Source organism: Rhinolophus ferrumequinum, chromosome 26 (genome assembly GCF_004115265.2).
Source record: "Rhinolophus ferrumequinum isolate MPI-CBG mRhiFer1 chromosome 26, mRhiFer1_v1.p, whole genome shotgun sequence".
Taxonomy (NCBI): Eukaryota; Metazoa; Chordata; class Mammalia; order Chiroptera; family Rhinolophidae; genus Rhinolophus; species Rhinolophus ferrumequinum.
In genome coordinates this window covers 25,599,939-25,624,011 of record NC_046309.1, presented here as the reverse complement: position 1 = coordinate 25,624,011, position 24,073 = coordinate 25,599,939, and the positions used below count along the sequence as shown (strand labels likewise).

Genomic DNA, 24,073 nt, shown 5'->3' with positions numbered 1-24,073 from the left:
TTGAATTTTCCATTTGACACTTAAAATGATTTAAAGAGAATAAGAGTTATACCATGAAAAGCATGGAGTCTCTTATATAGTTCATGTAACAAAATGCAATGGAAAAAAAATAAATGATTTTATGTGAGTTAACAAGAAGATGTATTGTTTTGCTTCTTAGTAAACTGACTTTTTAAAAATTGTCTTTATAAAGTACCTCCCATTTTAGAACACAGTATGCTGCAAAATGAACTAACCATTTACCTGGGGAAATGATGTCATCAAGTAAAATGACTCAGACATTGTCAAAATTAAACTAAAAAAGAACAGTTGGTTCTAAACAATATTAATGTAAACCAATAAGTTAATTTTACCTGATTTCCAACTTTGTCACTTCAGGTAATTCTCCAAATTTTATCTCATCTACCTGCAGTTCTTTAAGAGCATCCAGAATTTTCTGCTGATCTCTACTGGTAATTCCATTCTAAATAGAAATAATTTCAAGATGCAATAAGATAGCCATACTTGAATAATTTGCTATTCAGAATTACTCAAGAAGTTTCCTACTTGATTAATTTACACCTTGAAAAAAATACATATTTAAATAATAACAAACTGAAAAATATATGATTTGCTTGTAACTTTGAGGTTACATCATTAAAATATTTAAATATACAGTAACTGTAGTTACTATATATAACAATCATGATGGATTCTAAAGACAAATTACTACACTTTAATATATAATCTTACCAAAAAACCCACAGTAAAACAGTTTTTTCTTCAAAACATTAATTAAAATGATCAGTGATTAAGTGAGAACTGTCTTCTTTTTGTCTGTATGGTTCCTTTAGTATGAACTACATTTTCTATCCTGGATTTAGCTAAGGAATATGCTTATTTTGATTTTCAGTGATACTAAAGATTTCAAGTTTCCAGTGTGCCCATGCCAATGTGTTCCAGTGCATTCAGGAAGCTCATTATTTTTTAGGTATCCTATTTATTAAAGTATCTCTCATATTTCCCACAGTATTTTCAAATTGTTACTTGATAATACTAGATGATAAAATAACAGGTCTTGATCATTTTGAGAACCCAGCCAAAGGCAGTATTTGGACAACACGTGCTCATACCCACATACGCAAAGAAACTCCTCTTATTTCTAAGTAACCTGTTGTACAAATCTAATTCATATTTAGAATGAAGCACGAGTTTTAGTTGAAATGTCATGACTAAAACAAAAACCAACTTTTAAGACTTTAAATGTCCTTAAAGTAAGTTAATACTGTAACAGTATTTTACATATGGTTTTTTATAATCATTATCTAATTAAGAAGCTAGCAAAAGATCACTCAGTCTATAATTCTAGGATTTTAAAAATAGAAAATAAAAGGCTCTACAATTTTAGAAATATGAAAGATAATGTCTGCAGTTTTTAAAATTGATACCTTTGTAAACTCATCTTTCTTCATGGTCAAAAGATGTCTTAAAGTTATATCCCTTTCCTGTAGAAAAGGGAAAAAAATGCCACCTTTCAATATAAATGAAACAGTAGAAGGGGAAGTAGTCACATGTACATAAGTTAGTCAGTTGTATGTTACCCTCCTAAACAACTTTCAACTTTCTAGATAGAATAAGAAGATAGAATAAGCAGGTACCGATCTATACTACTGGGCTGGTAGTAATGAGAGTCATACTATGTATAATTACCTTAAAAAGTATAAACATAGCTAGTTTTCCAGCTTCAAAGAAAATTATTATAACTTATATTCACTTACATGGAAAGAAAAATAGCTCTATAAAATTTGACAGAAATTATATTTTATGAATATTTAAGTTTCTAATTGCATCACATGAAACGATCAATAACATTTAGTTGTACTCAGTATTTCTCAATTCAGAAGTTTCTTGTACCATGAAGTGGAGTTCTGAGCCACCTAAACAGAATGTGCATCTTCCTAAGGAGAGCCCGTCTGTCTTAAGTGGCACTTGAATGCTTCAGTACCAGCTAACTGGCTCATGACTATCATCTACTCGAATCCCACAATGCTCGCCTGAAGTACGTACAACAGTGCTTGGCATACGAATTTAATCTCTGTGACAACCCGACGTTAGGTATTTATCCTTATAAAAAAAAAAGATTTAAGGAACATATTTTAGTTAATAATCTTTAAAGTAGACTCTCATACCAGGTTTGTTGGGATTAAAAATCATGCTTCTTCCAATATTCTATACAGCAACTGCAAAAACAAACTGAGGGTTTTGATGTACCAGCAGGAGTTCTGTGAAGCTTTAGGCAGTGGGGAAAAGCTGTTAATACAGCCAGATTCTAATTTATGTAAATTTCTAGAATAATTTTTGAAATGCTTACAAGTTCAAAATGGGATGTACTACAAATTATGGAGAAAAGTACCTTTGGGATTCTTTCATAAGCATGCTTATGAATTAATGTTATGTTAAGCAACAAATAAACATACATACATAACTCATTGTAGCTTATATAATCTTACCTTTAATAAATCTGTCATATGTTCAAGTCCAAGACCGTGCAAAAATATTTCCAGATCTCCAAGTGCTGTATATGAACTACATATATTTATAGCAATGTCAATTTCAGAAGACTATAAATGCACAAATAAATACATATTTATAATGAAGAGAGAGAATGAGTAAAAATGAATTTATGTAGGATATATCTGCATATTTACACACCAGACCTATGTTACATCAAGGAATATTTTCTTGAGTGAAGACGTAAGTAAACAGAGAAAATTGTGATAGTAAACTATAGCTCATCTTTCCTAAGAATAAAAATATCTGCCAATATGTATATGCGTATTCCTTGTAAGATCTCTATACATGAAAATCTCTTCAATTACAGGAAGTAAGAATTTAATAATAATTTTAAATGTGGATAAATAGACAATAATTTTGTAGCTTGTACTGAACAAAGGTGTTCAGGGAAAAATAATTTTTAATTTTAGCTTATAAAATCTGAAATCTGCTAGAAAGAATTAGAAAGCAAGATTCGGTATAACGTGAACACTAACAAAAATATCTTAAAACCTTTCAGAAATAAATTTTATTATGGGTATTTTATGTAAAGTAAAAAATTATTCTCATTATTGTTAGTACACATATATAAAATTTTTCTAAAATTCTGGAGAACACATAATGTAATATACAGGTGATGTATTATAAAACTGTACACTTGAAACCTATGTAATTTATTAACCACGTCACCCCAATAAATTTAATTAAAAAAAAATAAAATTCTAGAAAGCAAAGCACTTAAAATCCATACTTTTTAAGTGATATTTAAAAATGCTTGTGAAAATTTAAAATATCATGTATTTTAAATGTCATCACATTTACTAGAAATAAAAAAACACGCACAATTTTTACTCATTTATAAGTACTCTGTTGAACAAAAACATTTTATGTTACCTAAATATGTTATCTTTTTCTTTATCAGAATCCGTTGTCAATAGTTTACAAATAGTCTCTTCTTTAGTTAGTTGCTGAAGTTTTCCTTCCAATGGATTTAAAGTCAAAGAAAGAAAGCTGAAGATCTGAAAAAAAGGTAAGCCATTTAAATATAGTTAACACTATTATATACCACCACCTACACGTAAAAGAAATTAAGTATATGATTGTTTTATACCTACAAAGAAAATTTTTCCAATCTTTCACAACTTATTGCCCTGAGAATAACTTTAAAAATCAAGCAAGTATTTCCTCGATGTAAAATAATAATAATAATAATAATAATAATAATAATAAAAGTACATCTAATTCAAATAATAAAAATTAAATGAAGATACTAGTTAATATTTTCCATAAGATATAAAACAAAACTAAAATTTCCATTTTGGTAAGTGATTCAGATTAAGTCCTAAGGTAGTACTTTAAGTACATTGGTAAGTGGGAGGAAGTAATAAACATTACTAATTGTATACCAATCCCAACTATATATGTCAAAGAGATATAGTGAAATTCATTAGTTTTAAAATCTAACTTTTTAGTAAGTCAAGGTTATGTCACATAATCAGCCAAAATACAAAATCAAATCTCACTTTAAGAAACAATTTATGACTCAAAATAATCTTTGATGTTCATAAATTTCTTAATATGTCAAATTCAGTGTCATGTACCCTAAATTTAATAATGCAGCAAACTAATTAAAAGTCTTGAAATTTTCAAAGCCTAAAAGAAAACTGCAAATTTCTTCTTGAAGTCTCACAGAGCTTTAGTGATCAGCATTTACTCTAGAATGATTTTGGAAATGTAGGTATCAGTTTGAAAATGATAGGCATATTTATATGATCGCTAAAAAAATGGAAAAAGTTATTTTACATGCAGTAGAAGAGGTATGGTCTGATTATTATACGATGGAACCTTTGAAACATCACATGCTTTCAAAATCAGAAACTCAGTTTTTGAGGCTCTTGAATGATATAACTTAGTTTTACAGTTGTACTGTATTTGATTCTTGCTTAGAAATTATAGACCTTTGGCTGAAAGTTTTAATAATCAGAACAAAAGTTTATGATTAGTACAGTAATTTAATGTATGGGAAATATTTATTATTGACTTTAACATCTGAGTGACAGTAGATATATACCTAAATATGTTATCACTTTATTATATACCTTGTTACATGTATAGAAGTAAATGTAGCTTAAAGGATTTAATTTTTAAATTGTCCAATATGTAGTAATTAAAATTTAAAACTGATATTTTAATTACATGTTCAAATTTTGAAGTTCTGCTAGCTTTCTTAATACACCAATTAATTTTTAAAAATCTGGACCAGTTTGAAATGTTTAATAAATAGTCGATTATAATTTTATATCTAGGGCCAGAATACGACTTTATTAACCCTTCATATAGCTTTTAAATTACCACATTATAAATACCTCTTATTTAGTAAAAGATGAATACTCCAGTAAAATAAAGTTTTCAGTACCTGACTGAAGGAAAATGACATATTTAAACATTTAATAATAGCCAGATATGCTATTACAGTTGTGAATTCTAGCAAAATTATATCAAAGTCTACAAATGATAACGTAACATGCCATAGAAAAATTCGTTTAATATATAAAAGGATACCTCTACATGTTTATTTCTTTTTGCAATCTCGCTTGGTGTCTTTCCATCTTTGGTTTGTAGCATTTTATTAGCTCCAAGTTCAAGCAACTTCAAAACTACATTTTTATGACCCTGACGTGCTGCCCATGTTAAAGCCTGTAAAAGTGGGAGGAGGGGGGAGGAGGCTGTTTAAAGAGAGGGCCTGTACATGAGGCAGAGAGAACAGTCTTTAGGGCACAATAGAAAGAATGACATGGTTAATTCATGAAACGATGCAATCTCTGCAGCTCACAATATAAACATATTTCCAAAGTTGTAATTACAAAGCAGACTTCCAGTGCTCACTGTTTTTATAAAAGCAAATGATTTACATACTCAAGTGATGTTATATAATAAAACGATTTATCTCCCAATTGCTGAACTGTTTTCTATGAAAAAGAATTCTATGCATATTCCAGAGCTCAGGCTTTGTTGTGTGTTATAGCTCCTGTATCAAGGGTGAGGACCAAGGGAGTCAGAGAATTCCTTTTTTTCTATTTCAGCTGTTGCTTTTCTTCATCAAACAGCATTTATACCCCAGCCCTTCTGTAATTTTTACTTCTGAGGAACTTTTTTGTGGTCTACTACTGCTAACAAGATCAGAAGGAACATTGTAGAATGGCTTCTCACAGTGTAACCGTTCTCATCCTGTGTATTGACTTCTGCTCCGTGAGCAACAAGGAGAGCGACAACCTGGGTGTGACCGTCGCGGGCAGCGTACATGATTGGAGTCATGAGTCTCCTAAAGAGGGAGAAAACAAGAAACAGTAGGTTTAATGCTTCCATTACCAGTTACTCAAGTTCATGGATTTTACCATACGCAGTACCATCAGTATTGTTTAAAAGAGAAGAAAACAGAAAAAAAAGAAATGAAAACTTTTGATAAATCAGATGATTCAAAAATCCAATCTCCCAGCAAATAAGAAAATGATACTTTAAAGTATTGCATGCTTACACAGCACCCTCTAGTGAAGAAATGTGTTTAAGAAAAAAAAATCACTAAATAAGCCACACTTTCAAATATGAGGGTTCATTAATTTACATATTCATGTAGAAAACTGCATGAATGTAACCACTTGTCACTACCTTGTTAGCCATTATAAGCAGTCCAAGCTATCATTATTTTTCTCTGATCTGTATTGTTGCAAAAGTCTCCTAACTGCTCTCCATGCTTCCATTTTGGGCCACTTACAGTTTATTCTCTGTGAAAATGCCAAATTTTCCCCTTTCAGGGACTGTCCAAGTGCTGTTCCCTCTACCTTCCCCTAAAACTTCATACTGAGCACTCCTTCATCTTATCCAGGTCGTTATTATGAGGTAAAGATCAAGAAAATTGACAAACCTATAGCCAAACTGATCAATACAAAGAAAGACACAAATTACCAATATTAAAAATAAGAGAAGTGACATCAGTACAGATTCTCTTAACATAAAAATAAGAGTTGTATTTCTACATACCAGAAATAAACAACCTGAGATGGGAATTAATAAAATACCACTTATAATAGCAAAAATATGGAAAACAGGCAAATCTAGTGCAATTTATTAAAACCACAGCCAGTGTGAGCATATATATCCATATACAGTGACATATTTGTATGTATCTGACTTGTATTAATCATCTCAGTAATGATTTGGATTCAGAAGTTTCTAGCCTAAACACAGTCTTCAGATGTTGATTACAAGAAGAGATACAGTAGTTAAAAGTCAGAGCTCTGGAATCAGAATACCTGATTTGAAATTTTAGATCTACTACTTACTACCATGTTTCCCCACAAAGAAGACCTAGCCAATCAGCTCTAACGCGTCTTTTGGAGCAAAAATTAATATAAGACCCGGTATTATATTTATATTATATTATATTATATTATATTATATTATATTATATTATACTAGGTCTTATAGTAAAATAAAACCAGGTATATATTATATTATATTATATTATATTATATATTATATTACACTGTGTCTTATAGTAAAATAAGACCGGCTCTTATATTAATTTTTGCTCCAAAAGACACATTAGAGCTGATTGTCCGGCTAGGTCTTATTTGCGGGGAAACACGGTAGCGGTGACACTAGCAAATTAGTCTGTGCTTCAGTTTCTCCACCTAAAATGTGGGGATAATAATAATATATACTTCAAGAAGTTGCTATGAGGATTAAATAATTTAATACATATGAAGTGCCTAACATACACGTGTTTGTTATCTTTCATTCATTCAAAACCCGGTTATGAAGCACTTACACCTGCAACATAACTATTCTAAGTGCCAAAAGTACAGCAATATACAAAACCAAATCACTGCGCACTGGAGTTTACATCCAGGAAAGCTGCTGCTACCACTGCTGTTACTGATTCAACTACTCAACAAACATAGACCAAAGATGGTTGAACATGAACATCTTCTGCATAAACTGGAACTTTTATGAGTTCTGCTGTAATGCTAGCATGTATCAATGAGGTTTATTAACATGTGACAAGTTAGAAGACTGCCAAAATCCTATATTTTCATGTCATAAAAGATTTTCAGCTTAAAATATTTTTCTGAATGTATTATTCAGTGATACTGGCACAATCTCTCATTTCACCGTGTATTTCTAACAACTCACAATGATACATATTTTTCCATCCTGAGTAGTAGACCATCCCACTGAAACGGAATCAGTGATCTAAACAAGCTTAGCAAAACTCAGCAATTCTTTCCTATATAATTATGTATTTATTTAGTTCTAGATTACTTAAATCTTGTCATTTTCCCAGAGTTAACAGGTATTTTATTTATAACTAAGTAAAATCTTTTAGAGTGACCTTTCAAGATTTTAACATGTCTACTGCTGTTGGAAAATTATTAAAAATTAAGTACTGTATGATAACCTATAAAATATTTAGTTCTTCTTTGCTATCTAAAGGCTGGTATTGTCTACTAAGGTTATTTCTTATGGAATACATACTACACTATTTACAATTATTATTTCAACTTCCCAAGCTCGTGATAAGCCATAATTGCACAGAATTAAAAAAATCACAAGAGCAAAACCATTTCTTTATAATTTATGAAAGTCTAGTTAATATTAGTTCAACCCATAAATGTGAACACCAATTTAGAACACAGAATCATCAAAATTTTGTAACCCCTAGCATAGAGTGTCTATCAATCTGAAGAAACAAAAACATTGTACTGCACTGGGTAGTTATTCATTGCTCACGACAACCTTCTGAAGTAGATATTCTCACTTGAGAGATGAGAAAACATAGGTTCAGAAATAAGTAATTTTGCTGAAGAATTCCTGTTGGTATGTGATTGAAGAAAGATTTGTCTGAGCATCTATCCTCCAAAAGAATCTCCTACGAATTATTCCTTTTTGTAATCTATCCTGATATAGAGAAATCTAAACTCCTCTTTCTCTAAATTTTTGTGTATTTGATCATGAAATATAGGATGAATTTCATAAACTCACTCCACAACATGGCAAAATTGGGAACCTAAATTAAGTGAGCTGGCTGAAGTGTAATCTCAAGGAGGTGACACTCTTTGGCAGAGTATTCAAAGAAGGTGACACAAAAGTGTGTCCCATTTGATAGAACTTTATTACTGAAAATTATAAATGAAATTTTGAGTTTGTATTGAAATGTGTTTTGAAGTTGTGCTGAAACCTGAGGTTATTCTAAACATCTTAGAATCTCAGAAACCAGCAGAGATATAGTTTTGTCTGTAAATTCACACGGACATAAATGTCTTCTTACAGATGCTTATTTCCTCCTAGCTTAGAAAACTACTAGACTTGTGTAGTTTGCTTATTTATTAAGAAGCTTCAGAACACTACTGAAAAGTGTGTTACAAAAATGTTACATTGGTTTCTAACTTCTAAGAAAAGTTGAATTTACTGAATAGAACAGCAAACTCTTCGTAATAGGATTGATATTACCTAGAAGGTGTATTAGCTACTAAACAGTTATTAAAGTTACTTATACTACTAATAATGTTGTATGACTGTTTTGAGAACAATTCTTCCAGTAGTTTTACACCCAGAGCTACTTGTAACCTCTGTAGTTTCCAGCCTACTATAAATTAATGAAATATACATGAAGTCTTTGATTTTACAGACTCTTCTCAACTGTGACAATCTTACGAATTCTTCAGGGAAGTTATACAATTTTATAATAACTGGTCGACTCAAGTGACATGGTAAGTATATGTGACATGGTAACTACGGATAACTTTACTTCCAGTATTAATTTTCACCTTATTTATTTCCTGAGACTTAATATAAAGAATTTTGTTCTGCCTGCTCTTTCTAATACACAGTTGCTTTGGCAAAGGTCAACAGTTATTTAGACTCCTTTCATTTTTCTGGCACTGAAAAATACGTATTTCAGAGGCTTTTGTCCTCAATGCCCTTCCCTTTTCACAATAGAAACACCATGCTGGAATGAATGATCTCGCCTACTCTTCTGACTTGACTGGCAACATAATGACGACCACTGAATCTGTATCTCTAGCCCAGACTTTGTTCCTGAGCTCCCGATTTTATCTGTCATTATCACGTGGGTGCCCCAACAAAACTCAAATATGTATCCAAATCTGAAGGCACTGTCTTTGTTCCCTTAATTGACTATCCCAGAGGTTTTTCTTTTCTTTTGGTTTTTGTTTTTTCAGTCTATGTGGTACAAATATTTGCTAAATGAATGACATAATTTTGATCATTTTATTTTCAGCCAGTGTGTATTATTTTATTTTAGGAGTGACTTCACTGGGTTTTGATTGTAGCCAATATGAGAGTTACTATATTTTAATCAGTGAGTTTTGTATCACTTTTCATTTTTGGTTAGGTTATTTCTGACATTATATTTTTGTGCTTTTTATTTACCATGCTTCCATGACAAATACATGCTTCCATGTCTCTTTTTCGGCTTTGTCAGACTGACCAGGTTCTATTTGTTCTATCCAACCCCGACCCTATCCCCCCGTCCCTAGACCTGAAGCTTGATAACATCCTTATTTGATTTCAGTTCGTACTTTTAAAGTCGTGTCACCCTATTCCCAACATCCTTAACCTTAACCATTTAACAAAGATAAAAGTTAGGAACTATGGTCTCATCTGAAGAGTTTAGTCGTATTTTGCTTCATTCTTCCCTCAGCCACCCAAATTCCAAAACTGTTATCATGGAAACTTAGTATAATTATCATCTTATCATAAATATTCTTGTTTTCACAGCCAGCAGTTATTTTGAATTACCAATGTTTATTGCTGGTTCAACATTTCTCACATCCCTTCACTTCTGGATTTTTTTCTTTTTGTAGCAAAGGCTTTAGATGTTATTTTTAAGAGTCAGGAGAACAGTGGTTCTTGATCAGCAATACTTTTGTATGAAGTATGTGGGGGCATCAGTTTATCAAAATGACTGGAGGGAGCTATTGGCATTTATGGGTGAGGGCCAAGGTTGCTAAAATTCTGCAACATACAGTACAGTCTCACTCAAATATCAGTAGGTGCCCTGCTAAAGATACTAACTTTAAGTTATAATATATATGAAAATGTCTTTATTTTTGCCTTCACTCTTCAACGATAGAATAACTAAATACAAAATTACATGTTCAAAGTTTATTTCTCAGACCATTTTTCTTGTTCCATATATAGTTGTTACTAAGAAGTCCAATATCAGATGGTTATTTTTTGACAGGAATTATCTTCATAAATTATCTTTTGTATAGGTAACTTTTAAGGTTTTCCCCTTTAGTCTTGATATTCTGAAGTTCATTGTGATATAGCTATATATTTTAATTTTAATTAAAATATATGTTATATATCTTTATCTATTTGTCATGTGTATAAATCTTGTTTTGCACTTAGTGGATCTTTCAATCCTAAAGATTTGTGTGTTCAGTTTGGGAATATTCTTGGCCATTATTGTTTCAAATTTAGTATAGCTTCTATTTTCTCCTTCCTGAACTCTTTCTTTAAAAAAAAATGTTTTTTATTTTTCAATTACAGTTGAAATTCAGTATTACATTAGTCAGGTATATTCAATATTATATTAGTCAGGTGTACAGGATATGGTTAGACATTTATATAACTTACAAAGTGATCAAGTGATTCCAATACATCTAACACTATGCATATAGTTATTACATTATTAACTAATTCCTTATGCTAACTTTACATTCCCATAACTATTTTGTAACTACCAATTCTTACTTCTTAAGCCTTTCACCTTTTTCAGCCAGCCTCCCAACCCCCTCCCATCTGACAACAATCAATTTGTTCTCTGTATCTATGAGTTTGTTTGTTTTGTTTATTAGATTCCATATATAAGTGAAATCATATGGTGTCTTTCTCTGACTTACTTCACTTAGCGTAATACCCTCTAGGTCCACCTATGTTGTCACAAATAGTAAGATTTCATTCTTTTTTATGACTGAGTAATAGTCCATCATTTTATATATATACATATCTGTGTGTGTGTGTGTATTATGTCTTCTTTATACATTCATCTTTTGATTGGAGCATTTAACCCATGTACATTTAAGGTAATTATTGGTAGGTATGTAGTTATTGCAACTTTATTATTCATATTTTTTATTTTTTCTTCTCCTTAAAGAATTCCCTTTAATATTTTTTGTAATACTGGTTTGGTGGTGATGAACTTCTTTAGCATTTTCTTGTCTGGGAAACTTGTTATCTGTCCTTCAATTCTAAATGATAGCTTTGCTGGGTAATCTTAATTGAAAGTCCTTGCTTTTCATCACATTGAATATTTCTTGTCAATCCCTTCTGGCCTACACAGTTTCTGTTGAGAAATCAGCTGACAGTCTTATGGGAGCTCCTTTGTAGGTAACTAACTGCTTTTCTCTTGCTGCTTTTAAGAGTCCCTCTTTGTCTTTAAACTTTGGCATTTTAATTATGATGTATCTTGGTGTGGACCTCTTCATGTTCATCTTGTTTGGGACTCTGTGTGCTTCCTGGGCTTGTATATCTATTTCCTTTGCCAGGTTAAGGAAGTTTTCAGTCTTTATGTCTTCAAATAGGTTCTCAATCCCTCTTCTACTTCTGGTACCCCTAACATGTGAATGTTGTTACATTTGATGCTGTCACAGAGGTCCCTTAAGTATCCTCATTTAAAAAAAAAAATTGTTTTTCTTTTTGCTGTTCTGACTGGGTGTTTTCTGTTACCTTATCTTCCAAATCGCGGATTCGACCCTGTTACATCTAATCTACTGTTGATTCCAGCTAATGCAGTCTTCATTTTTGACTAGTCCTTTTTATGTTTTCTATTAATATCTCCATTTTTATATTTCCTATCTTTTTTGTTGAAATTCTAAGATCAATCTATTCATCCTCCAAGTTCACTGAGCATCCTTATAACCACTGTATTTTTATTGTTTGCTTTTTAAAATGTCAGATTTATAAAGGTATAATTTACACAGAATAAAGTACAATTTAATGAATCTTGACACGATTAGTCTTGGAACCATCACCAGTCTAGAAAAATATTTTCATCACCTCCACAAAGTTCCATCAGGCCCCTTTGCTGCCAGTCTCCTTCCTCCATGTACACAGAAGTAGTGTATCTGGGGGAATAAACAGTTCAATTTATTCCTAGTAATAGTTTTCCCAGTGGATACGGTGAGTTCTAAAGTCCAATAACTAGAACTCAGTCCAGGTACTACAATAAAGAAACTAGTTATTTAATCCACCAAACAAACTACACTGGGGAAAAGGACTATAATAAAGCAGTTCTCAGTATGTCACATGCCAGTTTGTCACCTTGTAGCACAATTACTGGGAACATTTAAACTCTTTTGTTTCACAACTGCTGGGCCTTTACACTTTCTTGGTTGAATCCAGCATCCATGGAACTTAAGTCATCTCCATCCTTTAAGGAAGTAACTCCCAAATAAGACTGGAAAAATTATTTTTGCACAAACATACTCTTTGGGGCCCTATCATAGATCTACTGAAACTTCAAGATTCTTGTAAAGGTTCCTAGGCTAAAGAAACACAGTCTTATAACAATGCTAGTTTTATAAAGCCCACACAACTCTGAGCACATTAAACTCTGAAAAAATGTTAGTTTTTGCTAATAAAAATGACAAAATAATTCAATATGTAGAATTTGTTTTGTTCTCCTCTGTTCATTTCTTGAGCTCAAGTTAGAATAATACCAAATTGTTTGGCAAATGGATCCCCCCCCCCAAATATCTGGTCACGTATGTATTTGGAATACTTTTTATGGTGATATCTGATGTATTTACATCTGGCTGCTCCAGACCAAAAAAAATAAACCCATTTACAAAAGGTAGCGTTAGCTGTGAATTCCCGAGGATATCTGCAACAGTCATGGTTCAGATGAAGGCACTGCCCTGTGATGTTTGAAATTCAAATAACTTTTATTTAAATTGAAAACAATTCCTAAAACTGTATTAATAGTCAAAACCCTTTGTTATAAAAATCCTGAGGAATATTTCGAGATAAAGCTGAAGTAGTTCTAGGTTAAGAAGACCAGATTTGACTTGGGACTTTATCCTTTAAACAAATTGTAGAGAATGGACAAAACAAAAAATAGGTTATTTACAGAAAATATTAACTACATATGTACTCGGAGGTACAACCTTGGTGACAGAGCAGACTTAAGGACATGCTGGAATCTCAGAAGCAATCCTCAAAGAGCTTAGTTTTATTTTCTTGGATTTTAAGAACGCCTAAGATTCTTCTTCATCCTCGATCTTGGAAGCTAGCTAATGCTTTAAATGTCCCATGTCAGCAATTTTATTTCCTGCAACAAGGGGTACATCTGCAGACATACTAAATGTTACTGTAAGAGAGAGGAGAGTCACTTTTGTAAAAAAGCTCAGATATCTCAGGGAAAGTTACCTGAATGGCTCATTCATCTCTATGTTAACAGCTTCCTCTTCTTCATGGACATTATTTGTTAGTGACAACTTAGTATTTCCATTTCTAAGTTCCCCAGTTGCAGAAAATTTCACTGTGACTTTTACACAGGAAATTACAACAGCATCTCTAATATGACTGAGATCTCAACATATACATGCAAATTCGCCAGAAGGCATCTTTACTACACAGCTATACTCTTGTTCTTGAATTCCAAGTTGTTCAACATCTAAATCCATTAACTTCATTTCACAGTCTGAAACGTTTTCTTGATTGGGGGCTTCAAGTACTGGTGCCAACGTGTCCACGTTATCTTCAGCCCTTAATGTAATGATGTCTTTGTTGCCAGCATACTTTAGTGTTTTGCACATGCTGGTGAGGTTCATGCCCATGGCTAGGTTGTGGTCACAGCGGTACCTGTGAAAGCACTCGGAGCACAGGGTGAGCTGCACTCAGGAGAGGAGAGGTGGGACTAGTCCATGTTCTGCTGATGTCCCAGCAGGACTCGCTGATGAGGTCCTTAAGCGCCTCTAGCACCTTCTTCAGGAGGGAGCCCTGGACCAGGTGTGCCTTGAACGTGGTGGCAGTGTCGCAATGACGTGGCTACAGAGTGAGGGAAGGAAGGAGGTATAGCTGGCTTAGGGTTCACAGGATGACAGCAAGAAGGCAAACACAGCAGTGAGAGACTGAGACTGAGGACGAGCACCTATAATCACTATTTTGAACCTGCATCTGATAGACTGCTTGTCTCCATTTTATTTAGTTCTCTTTCTGGAGCTTTGTTCTGTTCTTTTATTTGGGACATGTTTGTCTCCCCATTTTGGCTGCCTCCATGTGTTTGTTCCTATGTATTAGGTAGAGCTGCTACATTTTCCCAGGGTGGCATTATGTAGTAGGTTCCTGTGGGCCCAGTGGCTCAGTCTCCCTGCTCACCTGAATCAGGCCCTCCAGGAGTGTCCCTACTGTGAGCTGTACAGCACTCTTCTGCTGTAGTTGAATTTTGATTGCTGTTGGCACGTCTGTGGGTGTGACTGACCCGCAGGCTGATTGGTGGTGAGGATTGGCTGTGACTACAGTGGAGGAGCTGCTGTGCAGGGGCTGACCCTATGAAGCAGGGTTCACTTAGCAAGGCTCTGGTGCCTGCCAAGTCCACCCTTTGGATGTGTCATTTGTGGCGCTAATTGGATGGTGCTCTGGTGTGGTCTGAAGCCGGCCACTGGATGTGTTGATTCTAGGATCTCTTGGGAGGGGCTCTGGTGCAGGCTCAGGTCAGCCCTAATCTGTGTCTGGCCTGGGGCCACCTGGTAGGGGCTACAAAGTGATCTGTGGTTGGTAGCTGACTTTGCTGGGTTTGGAGGTGCCTGGGAGTGGGTAGGCTGTGAATCAAAGCTGGCTGTCACTTGTGCTAGGCTTGGGGCCACTTAGTAAGACGTATACAGCACACTGAGGCCAGACGCTGCTTGCTTGGTATTTGTGGACCTTTGATAGAGTTTAGGCAAGTCTGCAGCATGGGCCCAGGCCTGCAGCTTGTGTGGATTAGCATTTGAAAGAGGTTCAGGTCAGAGGCGTGAACTAGGTGGGTCTGGGTCTCAGTCACCTTTGTGGGGCAAGAGATGTGTTAGGCAGGTTAACGGAGACTCAGATTTACTGCCCACCTGTGCCTGCAGGTTGTATATGTGTGTGTGTGTGGGGGGGCTGCTCAACAAAGGAACGATGGTGTCTGTGGGCACTTTAGTCCTGGAGAGAGCAGCCTCTCCAGCCCTTGTCCTGAAGCCAGACAATTCAGTTCCCCCCAGAATATCCCTCGTGCTTTTCAAATGCTGTCCCTTCTTTGGAGCTCAGGGTGAACGTTTGTGAGCAAGTGAGTTTGTGCACAGACCCTTTAAGAGGATGCGTGGGTCCACAGCAGACTTTCATGTCACCTGGACAGAGTCCCCAGTAAGTTTCACAGCCAGCTGTTGTCGGGACTCCTCTTCTTGGCACTGGTGTTCTGGTCTGGGGAGCCCCGTATGGGGCTCACTTCTTAGTGGGGACTTCCTCAGCCGAGATATCCCTGCTGATTCTTAACCACCATATGTGGATATTGGACCAGTCCATTTTGTGTTTCTGCCTCTCCTACTAGTCTCCATGTAATTTCTTCTTTATATCCTTAGTTATAGAAAATCTGTTCAGCTAGTCTTCAGGTGGTTCTCAATTATAGATGTTCTATAATTTAGATGTAATTTTGATGTGGTCATAGGAAGAGGTGAGCACAGCGTTTACCTACTCTGCCATCTTGACCAGAGTCTCAGTATCCTCTTCTGAGCTCATGCTTTTTGGAGAAGAATTCCTTCTAGAACTCTTATTAGATGTTAGAAGTTCTGGTATAGTTCTCCATGTCTCTTATTTTTTCCTTTGTAACCCTTCTGTTGTATTTGGAGATTTCCTCCCATCTATCTTTCGGTCCATTAATCTGCTCTTCAGCTGAGTCCCATCTTCTATTCTTCACACATACTTAGCTTTAATATTCAACACTAGTTTACTTTTAAAAAATAATTCATTGTACTTGTTTCATAATTACTGTTTGTACAGGCAAATCCCTCTTTCATTGCTCAGAGGAATAAAGTCCTTTTTAGAGTCTTCTGTTTTTTCCACTTTCTCTAGTCTAACCTACTCTTTTGTTGAATTTGTTGTTCCTCTTTTATGATGCTTACATTCTCCAGATTTTGGCAATTTGTGGTTATGCACCCATCTTCCAGTCTGTGAAGGCCCTCCCATGGAAGACTCAAGCCAGCAACTGTAGCCTGGCCTATCAGTAATGCAGTTCTTAGGGATTGCCAGACAGGAATTCTTTATTAAGGGAGTTACTTCTTTTACATTCCAGAGATAATTCCCTTTCTGTTTCAAATAGAACTTAAAAAACTTTATGGGTGTCTAAAGTTTGCTGTGGAAGGGCAAGACTTTACTACATGTTCAGTTTAACATCTTTAAGTCATAAACCTATTTTTCAGAAAATTCCTGATCTTCTTTTGGTCATGTTTTTCTCTCAAAATTTTTGGAATCATTTCATCAAGTTAAAACAATCCCCGTGGTACTCTTAATGTTTAATATCACAAACTAATTTAGACAAAAAAACAAATGTCTTGTTTTAATACTGAGTCATCCTGGCCAAAAACTTAACATGTCTATTTATTCAAGCTCCTCTCATTAACTCAGTGTAGTTTTAAACTTCTATTCATTTGGGTCCTTCACATTTCTTGTACACTTACCTTTAGATATTTATGTGCTTTGCTCTTTGAGGCTGGGATCTATTATCTCATTGTATTCTCAAGCTGGTTATTTATAAATTGGAAACTAACTGAATTTTGTGTATTAGTATTTAAAAAGACTATTTCACTTTTTAGTCACTATTTCTAAGTTTCTGAGATGATTATCTTGGGTTTACTAAGGATATATTCATGTAATTTGGTCCTTCTTTCCTAATAAAAAAAGGCCTAATAGTTTTATCAAATGTTAACACAATTCAATGGTTTAGAACAAGGGTTGGCAAATTTTTTCTGTAAAGTTTTTTTCTGTAAACTTTTTTCCATAATGTAAATATTTTAGGCTTTATGGGGCATACAGGGCTGTGTCATAACCGCTCAACACTGCTACTGTAGCAGAAAAGTAGCCATAAACAATACATAAACGAATGAGCATGGCTCTGTTCCAATCAAACTTTAGAGGTTTATAAACTCCTAGTTTAGAGTATACTTGTAAGTATAAGTAAAGTCAGTCTACCTAAGTTCAAATCTAGTCTTCAGCATTTATTGGCTATGTAACTTTGGGCAAGTTTCTTAAATTCTTATTGCCCAGTTTCTACAACTTTATATGGTCATAGTTATAGTTTCTATATTAGTGACATCTGTTTGTGATATTATCACATTCTGTGGTAATAAAAATGTTTAATTAGAATAGTACTAGGCTCAAAGTAAATGCTCTGTCATTATTAGCTATTTTTATTATTATTTGTTATCTCTTGTTTCCTTCTCTTGCATGACTAAATTGCCTCACAGATCCCAAAACAATGTTAAGACAAATAGAGCATATAATAAACATCCTTGTCTTGTTCTTAACAAAAACGCAAATGCTGCTAGTGTTTCTCCATGAAGCACATGGCTTGTTTTGGTTTCAGATATATGTTTATGAAATTAAAGAACTACTCATCTAATCAAATTTTACTAAGGTTATGAAAACTGGAATTCCACTTTAACTTTTATAAAACACCATTCTGGCATCTATTATAATATCCCCTTTTTAAAAAATCTCTTCTCCTATTTATAAAATTTATTTCCCTAATGTTGAACCATTTTTTCATAGTTAACATGAATCCCATTTGAACCACTGGATATTATTTATTTAAACCGATAATAACATTCATTTTGCTGATCACTTATTATGCTCTGAAATGATTTAAATTATATTAGTGTAATCCATTCCTTAGAAGTTTTAAAAAAGTAACCTGTTATACTCTCTGACCCCATGACTTTTTGTGAAGTTAGCTTTCTGACAATTTTTCTTAAATAAATAGCTATCACAACATAAAAATTAAAAAACAACAAAAATATTATAAACAAAAACAAGCTAGAAATAGCATCTTCAACATATGTAACAATAAAAAGCTAAGAGATCCAATGTACAAAAAGGAATTACAAATCAGTAACAAACCTGTGGACCAGCAAATACAAAAATGGCAAAGGTCACAGGCAATTAATAGACAAATAAATATACACGTGGAAGACTAATCAATTAAGTATTATTGAAAAGCACGCAAGCTAAAATGAAGTATCATCATTTACAAATCAGACTGGAACATTTAGAACATCAAAAATGTCCAGCGATATCACTGTGTGGGTCCTCTCCAATACTGCTGGAGGTAGTATAAAATGATTCAATGTTTTTCAGAAGACAATTTGGCAACACATTATCACAATTCTATGTATACATATATCTGTGCATCAGCAACTCCACTTTAGGACTGTGTTGTATAGAAAACCTACCCAAGTTGCCCGAGATGTTCACTGTAGTGTTTTTTGTAATACTAAAAACCTGAAAAAAATCCAAATGTTCTTCAATAAAATATAAGGTTAAGTAATGATTGCACATCAATACAGTGGAATATTATGCAGCATTTATAGGAACTGTATCTATACATTTGGCAGTAAGTGTCCCTGAAACTCTGTTCAGTTAAAAAAGTCAACCGCTATACAGTACATAGTGTGTAATCCCATTTAAAAACAAAAGGAAAACAAAAGAAAGAAAAAAATGCTAATACATGGAGAAGTTCTGCAAGAATATTTAACAACCTGCTATAAGGACTAAAGAAGGGAAAACAGAAGACTTTTCACTTTTCTATAATATACAATTAAAAAAAATTTAACAGGAACCGTTTATGATCAGAATTTTAAATAAATTTTGAAAACCGTCTTGAGGTACAATGGAACTAATGTTCTTCAAATCCAAGCAAAATTACTTGCTATTTTCAATTCTGAATATACAGTCCATGGCTTTAGCTAGAACAATTGCCTTTTAACTGGACCTCCTGGCTCCAATTCATCCTCAACTTGGCGTCAGAATCACCTTCATAAAATACTAATATGTTCACTCACCTTAAATTTTTTCAGTAGCTTTCAGGTTGAAATTCATATATTTTTAGCATAGATTACACAGGTTATTATCCATCCATTGCTGAATTCTGGCTCATTTTCTACTCTGCTATCATATGATCTAGTTACATAACTTAAAATTGCCTGAATGAAATAAGCTCTCTCACCTTTCTATACCTGAATAATGCACTTACATTGAACATTTTCTACCATCTTCAATTGGCTGACTTCTATCCATTCAGCAAACTTCAGTTCAAAAGATAAACCTCTAGGAAGCTTCTTCCATCTGTCATCTTCATCTCAGTCAAATTCTCCCTAGTACCTCTAATCTTCCTACGTTGTAAATGCCTGAAGTTTTGTAATCTCTTATGCTATACTGTCAAATATTTGAGGCAGGGACTGGGTCTTTTACCTCTATCTTCTAGTGCTTACCATATTTTGTTTAACAAAACTCAGATGAATTTACTAGTGATATTAAGTTGTTTCTTTTTCCTTCATGTACCAAATTTCCTCAAAATTGTTAATGGTCAAGAGTTGGTTAAAAAGCATAAATTTTATGTATGTTACCATAATTTAAAATTTTATTTTTGGATGATACACAGCCTTTCACTCATCTCAATTTCTAGTTATTTCATTTCCATAAAACCTCCACTAGATGGCATACACAGAAAAGTGGAAACAAAACAATCTGACAGGGAAAAAAGAAATATACCTTCATAATGATGTATTTATCACTTCTCTATACCAAGAGTAAAATGGTTGGTTTGTTTTTATGTCACATTTTTACTGAACAGTTCAGGATTATCTACTCTTTTCAGTCTACTTAAAACAATCAGCTTTCAGCTAGGAGATTAATGAAAACTACGATAAAGGAGATTTTGACAATGATAAAATGCTATAGATTGGACATCCATTTCCAACTATCAGAGTAGATCAACCTTCCTACTCACAAAGGCTGTCAAAGCTGATAAAATAGCAAATATGTTTCAAGGCACTGTAGAAAAATCAAGGCAATGAGAACATGAGAAGCCAGGATCCTGGGGAAAAAAGAAGCATTTGTTGAGTTGAGTCCTACATTCTCTGCCACTTGTTCTCTTAAGACATTTGCCAATTTCTGGGTTGAAAAGCAGAAAGCTATGGCCTGTACCCTAGGCCTTCTTATGGGACTAGAGACACAAAAATTGGAGTTCAGGGATACCAACCAAGAACTCCAATAATTAAGAGTCTGGAAAAAAGGAATAGTTTCCCTTCAAGGAATTTGTAGATTCCTAAGATACACAAAATATGTGTGGGGAGGAAGGGAGGAAGACTACAAACCAGCCGTTAGGCTGACAAGCTGAGAAGGGCTTTCAGCATTTCCATCCAGATGAGGAGACAGATTGTAGCATTCACAACCGTGAAAAAGAATGAAGATGGGGAACACATAAAGTGGAGTCACTTTAACCAAGCTGCTAAAAGTACCATTGCGAAGGTTGAGGCATAAGGAAAGACTATATTCTTATCTCAACTAGCCTGGGAACTTAAACTTTTTTGAACTTTCTAGTCCTGCGTCAATGCCTAGATATACACCTGGACCTTCTGATAACCCTATAAATTGCCCCTGAAGGACTCACATATCTGGGCCACCTGACATCCATTATTCAGATCACCAGACGTGACCAAACCCCCTGGTGCCCATCCTCTAGACCACATGGCATCCATCATCCCTATCACCTGACATCTGACTGATAACCATCCTGGACCAATCCTCGGGCTCAGAATGCAGGAGTGATTATTCTCAAGAATGCACTTTTTACTATAAGAACTTTTCTTTCTACTTTGGAACACTTCTGGTTTTGTTTCCTAACTATGTTCTAATTTTGCAAATTCTAATCTAATCTTGAATGAATCTTTATCATTTATTTCTAGCCAAAACTTTCAGACTCTTCTTGAATTCTTTTTATAACCCTCAAAAAGAGTGGCTCAGGTAAACACCCCAAGTTTGAGTTGAGAACACTGAAGGGCTACGGGGAAAACAAACTAATCCTAAAACACAGCCTTGAACCATTATAATCCCTAATTAGATCAAGATTCTAACTGCCACTCAGAATAAAATTAAATATTTTCTGGAAGCTAACAGACCTATACAAATATTTGTACATAACATCCAGTATCCCATGAAAATTACTAGGCATTATAGGAGATAAAACCAAGTGACCAAAAGGAAAGAGAGTGACGTCAAAGCATGGCACTGTGAGGGATACCCTTGACATCTCTCCTTGAAGTCACAAGTTGAACAGCTGTAATTCAACAAAGGATTCCCTGAGCAACACACAAACACGTCTGAGAGATGTACGCATCGAATCATCTGAAGGTGGGGGAATCTGGACGAACAGGGGAGGAGGGAAGGGCGAAGTGAAAAGATAAGTGCTGCAGACGCAGCCTGGAGTTTAGAGAGGGTCACGGGAGAGTGAAGGAACCAGGCTGCAGAGGCACTCTCTGTCCCTCTGAGCATTCCTGCCTGAAAGGTCAGCATATAATATAGCTGAACCCAGAGATCTGGGCAGAGACTGAATACAGACGTGCAACAGCTGCATTCCAGCAGCCGCCATTACCAGGCAAAACACAAAGCCACAGAGCCTGGCCACCTCCCCTCATTCTCCCAGAGCTCACCTCCCTACACCTCACACAGCTAGCAGTGGGCTCCAGAAGAAGCTGTAGCAGTGAGTGTCGGATTACAAAGCAAGTATCTACAACCCTGAGAACTGGAGAGAGAACTCCTGAGCAGCAGACAGCACACAGGGTAATCTCAGTGACAAAGGTGGAAATACAGAGACGAGGCAGCTGAGGTCTGGCAGTCGCCATTACGAGGAGGAGAGCAAAGCCACAAACACACCAGTGGCCTCTTCCAGCCTACCCTGACCCCACCCATCGGGGCTGATCCCAGAGGGGGCAATGCAGGAGTGTCTCGCTGCAGCGGCAGTATTAGGATTTCAGGGGCTTGGAACCTCATCGCCCACCCATTCTTCCATGGGAGTAGTGCCCTTAGACTGAGGCCACCTGATCACCGAGGAGGTACCCACCTTCCAGGAAATACAGGGCATTTCCCGCCGCTCAGCAGAGATCTGAGAAGCCAAAGTAGTACAAGAGAAAATAAAACAGTTGCACCCCAGAGCCACCTACTGGAAAACAAAAGAAAGATCTTTTCTTATCCATCTGCTTCAGAGTTCACGCCCATAAACGCCTAGGCCGAGAAATAATCCATCAAATACCATGAAGAACCAAGGTAAAAAAACAGCTCAAAAAGAAAATGAAAAAACTCCAGAAAAAAACTTAAGACATGGAAATATGTGATTTAAAAAACAGAATTCAAGTGTACAGTTCTGAAAAAATTCAACAAAATACAAGAAAACTTGGACAGTTTAATGAACTCAGAAATAAAATCAACGAACAAAAGGAATACTTTAGCAAGGAGATTGAAACTTTAAAAAAAGAACCAAATAGAAACTCTGGAGCTGAAGAACTCAATAAAAGGCATGAAGAACTAAATAGTGAGCTTAGAAAATAGAGCTAACTAAATGGAGGAAAAAGAAATAGTGATACTGAAGATAAAATCTGGAAATGACACAGATGGAAGGAGAGACTTGAGTAAAAAGAAATAAAAGAATTCTAGAAGAACTATCAGACGCCATCAGAAAGAGCAATATAAGAATAATGGGTTTACCAGAAGAAGAGAAGGAGAAGGGAACAGAGAGCCTATTCAAACAAATAGCCAACAAGAACTTCCTAAACCTATGGAAAAAACTGGATCTTCAAATCCAGGAAGCAAACATAATACCTAATTACCTCAGTCCAAAAGGCTTTCTCCAAGGCACATTATATTAAAACTGTCAAAAATCAATGACAAAGAAAGAATTCTCAGGGCAGCCAAGGGAACAAACATGGTAACCTATAAAGGAAAGCCCATTAGATCATCATCAGATTTTTCACCAGAAACTCTACAAGCCAGGAGGAAGTGGAATCAAATATTCAAACTATTGAAAAGGAGGAATTACCAGCCAAGAAAAATATATCCAGCAATGCTATTCTTTAGATATGAAAGAGTAATAAAGACCTGTCCAGACATACAGAAGCTGAGGAAATTCCCCACCACAAGGCCTGCATTATAGGAAATACTGAAGGGGTTTATTCTACCTGATACAAAAAGATACAAAACTATGAGTAAGATGACTAACAGACAGAAGCAGGAAACTGCAACCCTTATTCAGAGTTGTGTGCTATACACTTAAATATAATATAAAGGTTAAAGTAGGTAAAAGCATAAAAAAGAAAAAGAAGATAATTGCTACTGCCGCTTAGGAATGAACTCACAGCATAAACAGGATAATTTGTGACAAAAACCTAAAAAGGAGGGGGGAAAGGTCTGAATTTGCAAATGGGAATGGAGATAAGATGTACGCAGA

At 34.9% G+C, this 24,073-nt stretch overlaps 1 protein-coding gene and 1 pseudogene across 2 annotated transcripts in view; both read right to left on the bottom strand.

Moving 5' to 3' along the window:
* The window catches only part of ASZ1 (ankyrin repeat, SAM and basic leucine zipper domain containing 1), a 49,352-nt gene that overhangs the window by 10,558 nt on the left and 14,721 nt on the right, over positions 1 to 24,073 (bottom strand). The window contains exons 5-10 of one of the 2 annotated variants that reach the window (XM_033099028.1): positions 5,743 to 5,854; positions 5,095 to 5,229; positions 3,427 to 3,551; positions 2,490 to 2,565; positions 1,428 to 1,484; positions 354 to 463 (exon numbers count right to left, since the gene is read on the bottom strand). In XM_033099028.1, coding sequence (XP_032954919.1) covers positions 354 to 463; positions 1,428 to 1,484; positions 2,490 to 2,565; positions 3,427 to 3,551; positions 5,095 to 5,229; positions 5,743 to 5,854 — 615 coding nt within the window. The remainder of the gene's footprint in view (positions 1 to 353; positions 464 to 1,427; positions 1,485 to 2,489; positions 2,566 to 3,426; positions 3,552 to 5,094; positions 5,230 to 5,742; positions 5,855 to 24,073) is intronic. The other variant, XM_033099029.1, reaches the window with a different exon arrangement.
* Positions 13,818 to 22,475, bottom strand: LOC117017964 (proliferating cell nuclear antigen-like; annotated as a pseudogene).